At 39.6% G+C, this 8,106-nt stretch overlaps 2 protein-coding genes across 5 annotated transcripts; one reads left to right on the plus strand and one right to left on the minus strand.

The window, feature by feature from the left end:
• LOC116263973 (uncharacterized) lies at positions 1 to 3,950 on the minus strand. Of its 4 annotated transcripts, none has more exons than XM_031643822.2 (4): positions 3,495 to 3,950; positions 3,262 to 3,393; positions 933 to 1,059; positions 1 to 457 (listed from the first exon to the last, which is right to left on the minus strand). In XM_031643822.2, exons 2-4 carry the CDS (start codon positions 3,376 to 3,378, stop codon positions 306 to 308), a joined length of 396 nt encoding a protein of 131 aa, XP_031499682.1. In that variant the 5' UTR covers positions 3,379 to 3,393; positions 3,495 to 3,950; the 3' UTR covers positions 1 to 305. The 4 variants fall into 4 exon arrangements, with proteins under 4 accessions (XP_031499682.1, XP_031499684.1, XP_031499685.1 ...); XM_031643824.2 differs by having other exon boundaries at positions 3,262 to 3,396; XM_031643825.2 differs by having other exon boundaries at positions 3,483 to 3,950.
• Positions 3,951 to 5,405: 1,455 nt separating this feature from the next.
• LOC116264807 (F-box protein PP2-B1-like) lies at positions 5,406 to 7,437 on the plus strand. Its single transcript, XM_031645216.2, has 3 exons — positions 5,406 to 5,649; positions 6,641 to 6,767; positions 7,286 to 7,437. The coding sequence occupies exons 1-3, from the start codon at positions 5,440 to 5,442 to the stop codon at positions 7,435 to 7,437; spliced, it is 489 nt and encodes a 162-aa protein (XP_031501076.1). The 5' UTR covers positions 5,406 to 5,439.
• The last annotated feature ends 669 nt before the right edge of the window (positions 7,438 to 8,106 follow it).

Genomic DNA, 8,106 nt, shown 5'->3' on the forward strand with positions numbered 1-8,106 from the left:
TGGGGAACCTACCTCCCAGCAATCCATTATTGGAACTAATCTCGATTACAACTGAATCTCAACACCTTTATATCGCGATCCAAACAAAAGAGAACAATAAATAAAATCTAAAAATACAAGGGGCAGATCTTGATGCTTCGCTCTTGGCCCAACTTCACATGTAATACTAACACGCTCCTTTTATTTAATCCAGATTCTTTGTGCTCATCTCCACTCTTTTGAAGTCCAGCAATTGCACCTGATGGAAGGAACTCGCTCCAGTAGTTTAGCTATTAGGATTAAAATGTAAGGTAAGCACATTTCCATCAATCTTCATCACTCAGCCATCCACCACAACCTTTTCTTTCCTGATGCACACTTCCGCCAGAATGGTCATCACCTTCCGAATCATCACAACTTTTTCTTTTGTCACCAGCTGCGCATGCACATGGTTGTAGTCGTGGAGCGTAGTCGTAGTCTGCATGTCATCAAACATTTCTCATTCGAAAACTTAAGAAACACAATTTCATTGAGGGCGCCTTTTATACCTCTTTCTAGGGATAGGAATGTTAATATATCCGATTTGGATCCGATATCCATTTCAAAAGCATGGGATATAAAAAAAAATAATATCTAATTAATAAATCATATCACATTCAAATATATATAAATATTTGGTAATACTTGAATCACATTTATTTTTAAACAAATATCACATATCTAAGACTCTTACATTTTGAAAATAGGCCAAATTCGGTTCAAAATAAAAGTCGGATTCAAATTGGAAAATTGGATTTTCTATTTTTTTTTCATATTCAAATCAGAACACGTGAATATCAAAAAGGACATATAGTTAAAGGTATATTCGATTCTAATGCAATCTTGACATCCCTACCTCTTTTCTTTCAATTTATTTCCTATTTGGAAGGAAATTGTATGAGGCAACATTATACCCAATGGTAGATATGTTTGTGTACTGGAACCATGTTGCTCCCTTGGTGATGATTCCCCATGTTCAGTTGCGCCCTTCCATACCACCAACTCGTTGCCTTGCGAAGCCGCCACCTTTTTGCCTTTGTCCTGAACAAATTAACATTCTCAGAGCAGAGTTCACTGGCTTCTCTCTGGTCACCCATTGTCTAGAACAGAAGCGACATTCGTAGAGTTTCAAAGGTTGACACTTTCAGGGGGTGTGTTTGATGAAGGACAAAATTATGGAGTTATAGAATCATAAGTTTTATTTTTGATGAAATGGGAATTGTCTTATTAAATGAAGCATTTTAATTCCGGAATTATGAATTGAATTTCTGAAATTGTGATTCTAGCCTCGGGGGTTAAATTATCATTCAAAAACTTTATAAATTTTCATCTCTTTTTAAAGCATATGTCATGATGGTCTTAATCCATCAATTCTAAAATTTTAGTTCCTGATTTATCAAACACATCATTTTCAATTCTTGAATTAAAGTTCCAAACCATCAAACGTAGAGGGAAACTAAAACTGGAATTTTTCATTCCAATTCCAATTTGATGTGGAAAATTGTTACTAAACTTTTAAGTCTAGGATCAAAATTTAAGGTCGTCAAATGCCCCCTTAATCTATTCTTGTTGGTAAAGGAACCAATTCCAATTTGTATTATGGTCAGTCAGAGCAAAAGTATGCTGCAAGCAAAATTGTGTATGTTGCAGCATCACGGGGCAGGAACCAAATTGGACAGAGAAGTTGCAATTACTTAAACTGCAGAAAAAAACAAATTAATCCGTAGAAGCATTGATTGTTAGAATCACAAGTCACATGAATGTTTTTTTTTTTTGACAAAATCGAGAAGTGCAACATGCCAGTGACGGGCGGAGCATGAATTATTCATCTGGGGGGCAAACAATAGTTTGAAAATTTTAATAGAGGCAGAAATATAATTTTTTTTAATTTTTTGTATAAAGCTAAATGAAAATTTGGAAATCCTGTATAAAAATTTTTGAAAATTTCAAGTAATTTATAAAAAAAAAATTGAGGAGGAGTTGGGGTGGGGGAGAGCAAGACCCCTGCCTGCCCCCTGGCTAGTGAGACTTTGAGAAATGTCTAAATGAGTGATGCATGAAGTGCAAACAAAGAAGAAGAAAAAGCAAATGCAAAGCAACAATGGAGGGAGTTGGACAAATGCAGCAGTTAGAAGGCAACAATGCAGGTTGATGTGGCCACATTTGTCACTTGTGAGGTGGACATCGTTGTCCTTTGATATTTGATGACATTATCCGCCATGTTCAGACATTTGCGTTTTAATGGATCTTGTATCTTCCCGGATGGGCGGGGGATGCCAAAATTACCGTAGAAATAGAGCAGAATCATGCTTTAAAGGTAGGTTATGCTCGATACAATATTTAATTAATGACAAGTTGCTCCACATTGAGATACATGAAATTCAGAGCTTTGGTAACCAAGTTTGCATTTAGTGCACCTACTTACCTCTCGTGACAGCACATCCCGCATTGTCCCACCTTCCTGGATAACTAGTAGTGGGTGTAACCAAAATCCCCAAAAAGAGTTAAACTAGTCAATAATGCTAGAAAAATGGAGTGATCTGTCCGTCTCACACATCCATTTTAGGGATACAGAAAAAGCAAGGAAAGTGGGGAGAATGATGCCTAGTGGGCATACGGATGTATTTTCCAGTCAACATCTGTACGGAGCCACCCACCTGAATGTGTGGGTACCGGGTACCCGCCGGCGACCGGGCCCAGTGCTCAAGTTTTTTTCCTTCGAGGCGAAGGCTCCAGGTCAAGTAGATGACATTAAGGGGCCGTTTGATGGGTGGAAAAATGGAATCAGAAATAAATTTCTGGAAATTTATTTCTGGAATTGAAGAATCTGAAATAAAATTCAATTTTTCTAAAACCATGTTTTGTTTGTTACAGAAGAATTATTTTTCTGGAAAAAGATTTCATTGTTTGATGGAAATGGTGAGGAAAAGGAGGAAGAAGGGAAGCAAAGAGGAGGAAGAAGGGAGCGAGGGAAGAAGGAGGAGGAAGAAGGAAAGGGAGGAGGAGGAAGAAAAAGGGAAGGGAAGAGAGGAGGAGGAAGAAGGGAGCGGAAGAAAGACAATGCCCTTTCCCCTTCTTCCTCTTTCCCTTCGTTCTCCCTTTTCCCTTCAACAATTGCCTCCCTCTCCCCCTTTCACCCATAGCTTGATCCTATCGACCATTTTCCTTTCCTGAAAACACAATTACAATATACTGAAATGTCTCATAGATATAGCATCCTAAAATCAGAAGCTACAAACTCACCTGGAAGGGAGCGACCTTCCCTTTCATCCTGGCGAAAACTGAATAGTGCAGAGAAGCACGAAACGGCGGATGTCTCAGTGTTTGGAGACGGGGCAGGAGACTACGGAAGAAGACCATCTTCGACTTCGGCTTCTTCTTGAAGAGGCAGCACAAACAGGGAAGTAGTTAAGGTTTCAGAAAAATCATGTTTTTTTAACGGCAGAAATGCAAAGGAACGGAACTTTCGCAAATACCAAACACGGTTTTGCGCAGCCGCAGGTAGTTCTTCGAACTTCCAGAACTTCTGAACTCGCTGCAAAAGACGGTATCGCGTGGTTAAAACCTTTATAAGAGTGAGTGAGAAAAATGGCAGCTGCTACTACTTCCTGAAATGATCTTCTTCTTCTATTCCCTCTTGTGTTTTCGTTCTTCCCCCCTCTCGTTCTTCCCTCTCATCAATCTCATCCCGTCGAGTTTTAAACCGAAGGGGGTCGTCAAGCTCCGTCCCACTCTGGCAGTTCCACGACGCCGATGATAAACGTTCCCATTGAAGAGACCACGCCATCTCCTGGCAGAGGACGGTGGACGGGAACCCATTCACCACAACTGCTTGGGATTTCTTTGACGAGCGATTAGGAAGACGCAGAAGAAAGGGAATATCCAGCGGAGGAGAGACGGTAGAGAGGAACCCGAGCATGCCCTAACGGGCATAAAAAAAAGCCCGGAAAAATATTTCCACCTGTCTGGGTGGAAATATGTTTCCGGAAAACTATTTCCGGAATCGACCTCAACGGTCGATTATTTTTTTCCACGTTTGTTACGCAGGAAAAATTTTAAAAATTTGAAAATTTTTTCTCGGTGAACAGTATATTTCCAGCTTAACAAACGCCCCCTAAAGGAAAATGGATAGAACAGTAGGTCAACTCAGATCAGATGGTGACGATTAGAACTCGGAATTGAATCCGTAGTTCCCCATTTGTAATTTACTTTTGATAGTGGGTGACATTAAAGTAAAAACTTTGCTTATGATATTCCAATATTGGTTCTTCATAAGAAAGAAAGCTGTGGACCAAAGGCTGGCACAGATCAAAGCGGGAGAACAATTAATTTAGGTATGAGACCCTCAGGCGCCGTTTGACAGTAAAATACATTGTGAGTGTTGTATGAATTATCTGCTTTAAGTCCGTGACAGATTCATAGAACACCCACTGATGTTTTGAGCCTTTCTATCAGTTGTGAAGGCTTCCAAAGATCGTAACATGTATATATGCTAGGACGTATTGCTAGAATGCTCATCAAGATCTTACCTCTTGATTAGCAGTGTATTATTCCATGTAAATGGAATTCTTCAGTTCCATCCTCTGAATTGCAAAGGCTGAATACGCTTTGGAGTTTCTCTATGCATGTAATGAAACCCTTATCAAACATTAAACGTCCAATCATATCAGTTAAACCATTAAAAGAATTAATCGAAAGGAAATAATGTTTAATGAAGCCACAGACACATGGTTATGTTCCAACATTATGCAAAGGTCAGAAATAAAATCTACACATGAGAAAATCTAGATAAGTTTCCTGATATCCTGTCACATTCAGGTGGGTGGCTCCGTACAAATGTTGACTGGAAAATACATCCGTATGCCCACTAGGCATCATTCTCCCCACTTTCCTTGCTTTTTTTGTATCCCTAAAATGGATGTGTGAGACGGACAGATCACACCATTTTTCTAGCATTAGTGACTAGTTTAACTTTTTTGGGGATTTTGGTTACACCCACTAGTAGTTATCCCGGAAGGTGGAACAATGAGGGATGTGCTGTCACGAGAGGTAAGTAGGTGCACTAAATGCAAACTTGGTTACCAAAGCTCTGAATTTCATGTATCTCAATGTGGAGCAACTTGTCATTAATTAAATATTGTATCGAGCATAACCTACCTTTCTTACGTAGATCCGATGCGTAACTCACCCACTTTTAAGGATAAGAAGCTGAAGCTGCCTGACCTGAAATTATGTTAAAAAATTTAACATCGTCCTCAGGGTGGAGAAATGGCAACCAGGTAATATATTGGGCAAAAGTGGGTAGTTCTATCATAGACGTGCTATATCAAGAAGCGGATAGAGGCCTCGGGAAAGAGAAACGGACTGCCGTGGCGTGGTGACGACACGGAGAAACAGCCTTGATCATCGAAGGGAAGGAGAATGGCGAGCAACCCACCTAGTTCGTCGGCGTCGATTGCTGACTTGCCAGAGAACTGCGTCTCCCACGTCCTCTCCCTGATGGCGCCGAGGGAGGTCTGCCGATCGTCCGCCATCTCGACGAGCTTCCAGTCAGCGGCCAACTCCGACTACGTCTGGGAGAAGGTGCTACCGCCCGATCTCCCGGAGTTGCTCTCCCGTGCCGTTTCGCCGGTCCGCTTTTCCTCCAAGAAGGAGCTCTTTTTCCGCCTCTGCTCTGTTTACTATTCTTTGCATTGTTGCCTTCTAACTGCTGCATTTGTCCAACTCCCTCCATTGTTGCCTCGCATTTGCTTTTTCGTTTTCTTTGTTTGCACTTCATGCATCACTCATTTAAACATTTCACAAAGTCTCACTAGCCAGGGGGCAGGCAGGGGCCTCCAACTCCTCCTCAATTTTTTTCTTTATAAATTACTTGAAATTTTAAAAAAAAATTGTACAGGATTTCCAAATTTTCATTTAGCTGTATACAAAAAATTAAAAAAATTTATATTTCGGCCTCTATTAAAATTTTCAAACTATTGTTTGACCCAAAATGAATAATTCATGGTCCGCCCGTCACTGGCATATTGCACTTCCCATGTCATGTCTCCATTTTATTTCGTGAATTAGTTGAGCATCGATTGATCAAGTATTTGTAGTGATTTTGTCAAAAAAAAAAAAAACATTTATGTGACTTGTGGTTCTAACAATCAAGTGCTTCTATGGATTAATTTGCTTTTTCTGCAGTTCTTTTATGTAATTGCAACTTCTCTGTCCAATTTGGTTCCTGCCCCGTGATGCTGCAACATACACAATTTTGCTTGCAGCATAATTTTGCGCCGACTGACCATAATACAAATTGGAATTGGTTCCTTTCCCAACGAGAATAGATTAAGGGGGGCATTTGACGGCCTTAAATTTTGATCCTAGACTTGAAACTTTAGTAACAAAATTCCACATCAAATTGGAATTGGAATGAAAAATTCCACTTTTAGTTTCCCTTTACGTTTGATGGTTTGGAATTTTATTTCAAGAATTGAAAATGATGTGTTTGATAAACAGGAATTAAACACACCGCCTAAAAGTGTCAACCTTTGAAAGTCTATGAATGTCACTTTTGTTCTAGACAATGGGAGACCAGAGAAGCCAGTGAACTCTGCTCTGAAAATGTTAATTTGTTCAGGACAAAGGCAAAGAGGTGGCGGCTTCACAAGGCAACGAGTTGGTGGTATGGGAGGGCGCAACTGAACATGGGGAATCATCACCAAGGGAGCAACATGGTTCCAGTACACAAACATATCTACCATTGGGTAATATAATGTTGCCTCATACAATTTCGTTCCAAATAGGAAATAAATTGAAAGGAATGAGGTAGGGCCGTCAAGATTGCATTAGAATCGGATAGCATTAGAATCGGATATACCTTTAACTATATGTCCTTTTTTTGATATTCATGTGTTCTGATTTGAATATGAAAAAAAAGTGGAAAATCCAATTTTCCATTTTGAATCTGACTTTTACTGTCATATCCAAATTCGAATTTTGAATCAAATTTGGCCTGTTTTCAAAATGTAAGAGACTTAGATATGTGGTATTTGATTAAAAATAAATGTGATTCAAATATGACGAAATATTTATATATATCTGAATGCGATATGATTTCTTAATTAGATATTAATTTTTTTTATATCCCATGCTTTTGAAATGGATATCCGATCCAAATCGGATATATTAACATTCCTATCCGTAGAAAGAGGTATGAAAGGCACCCTCAATGAAACTGTGTTTCTTAAGTTTCCCAATGAGAAAAATGTTTGATGACATGCAGATTACGACTACGCTCCACGACTACAACCATGTGCATGTGCAGCTGGTGACAAAAGAAAAAGTTGTGATGATTCGGAAGGTGATGACCATTCTGGCGGGAGTGCGCATCAGGAAAGAAAAGGTTGTGGTGGATGGCTGAGTGATGAAGATTGATCGAAATGTGCTTACCTTACATTTTAATCCTAATAGCTAAACTACTGGAGCGAGTTCCTTCCATCAGGTGCAATTGCTGGACTTCAAAAGAGTGGAGATGAGCACAAAGAATCTGGATTAAATAAAAGGAGCGTGTTAGTATTACATGTGAAGTTGGGCCAAGAGCGAAGCATCAAGATCTGCCCCTTGTATTTTTAGATTTTATTTATTGTTCTCTTTTGTTTGGATCGCAATATAAAGGTGTTGAGATTCAGTTGTAATCGAGATCAGTTTTTAGGAAACCCTAGTAATTATTTCGGTCTCATTTGCCTTTCGCAATCAGTTATGCTCTGTTTTGCATCATTTACAATTCTTTCTAGTTTAAGTTTAGGTGTTACTGTGGACTAAAAGAGAAGTCATCACTGCATCCACAACTCACAATCTGTAGAAGACGATCTGAAGAAGAGTTCTGAGGGCCAGTTGAGAAAGATTGGAGGTCAGATTGCTTCATTCAAAGATTTAATTGTCTGCGATGCAAGAATGAACGGGAACAAACTTTAGCCAAATGCAAGAAAGCATGAACATTTGTGCGAGTAAAGCTGTAGTGGTCGGCCAAATCGGCAGGAATGGCTGCAACGTGCGAGGAACGTGATCGAAAACTGTAGAAGATGCACATTGAGTTAGGAGGAC

The sequence above is a fragment of the Nymphaea colorata genome, chromosome 11 (assembly GCF_008831285.2).
Source record: "Nymphaea colorata isolate Beijing-Zhang1983 chromosome 11, ASM883128v2, whole genome shotgun sequence".
Lineage (NCBI taxonomy): Eukaryota > Viridiplantae > Streptophyta > Magnoliopsida > Nymphaeales > Nymphaeaceae > Nymphaea > Nymphaea colorata.

Excerpts from the sequence above, each read along its gene's own strand:
- LOC116263973 (XM_031643822.2), bottom strand. The coding sequence starts at position 3,378 with ATGGTCTTCTTCCGTAGTCTCCTGCCCCGTCTCCAAACACTGAGACAT. Across the intron at positions 1,060-3,261 it reads GGAAGGTCGCTCCCTTCCAG|GACAAAGGCAAAAAGGTGGC; the intron begins GTGAGTTTGTAG and ends TAATTTGTTCAG. Across the intron at positions 458-932 it reads ACAAACATATCTACCATTGG|ACTACGACTACGCTCCACGA; the intron begins GTATAATGTTGC and ends GATGACATGCAG.
- LOC116264807 (XM_031645216.2), top strand. The coding sequence starts at position 5,440 with ATGGCGAGCAACCCACCTAGTTCGTCGGCGTCGATTGCTGACTTGCCA. Across the intron at positions 5,650-6,640 it reads TCTCCCGTGCCGTTTCGCCG|GACAAAGGCAAAGAGGTGGC; the intron begins GTCCGCTTTTCC and ends TAATTTGTTCAG. Across the intron at positions 6,768-7,285 it reads ACAAACATATCTACCATTGG|ATTACGACTACGCTCCACGA; the intron begins GTAATATAATGT and ends GATGACATGCAG.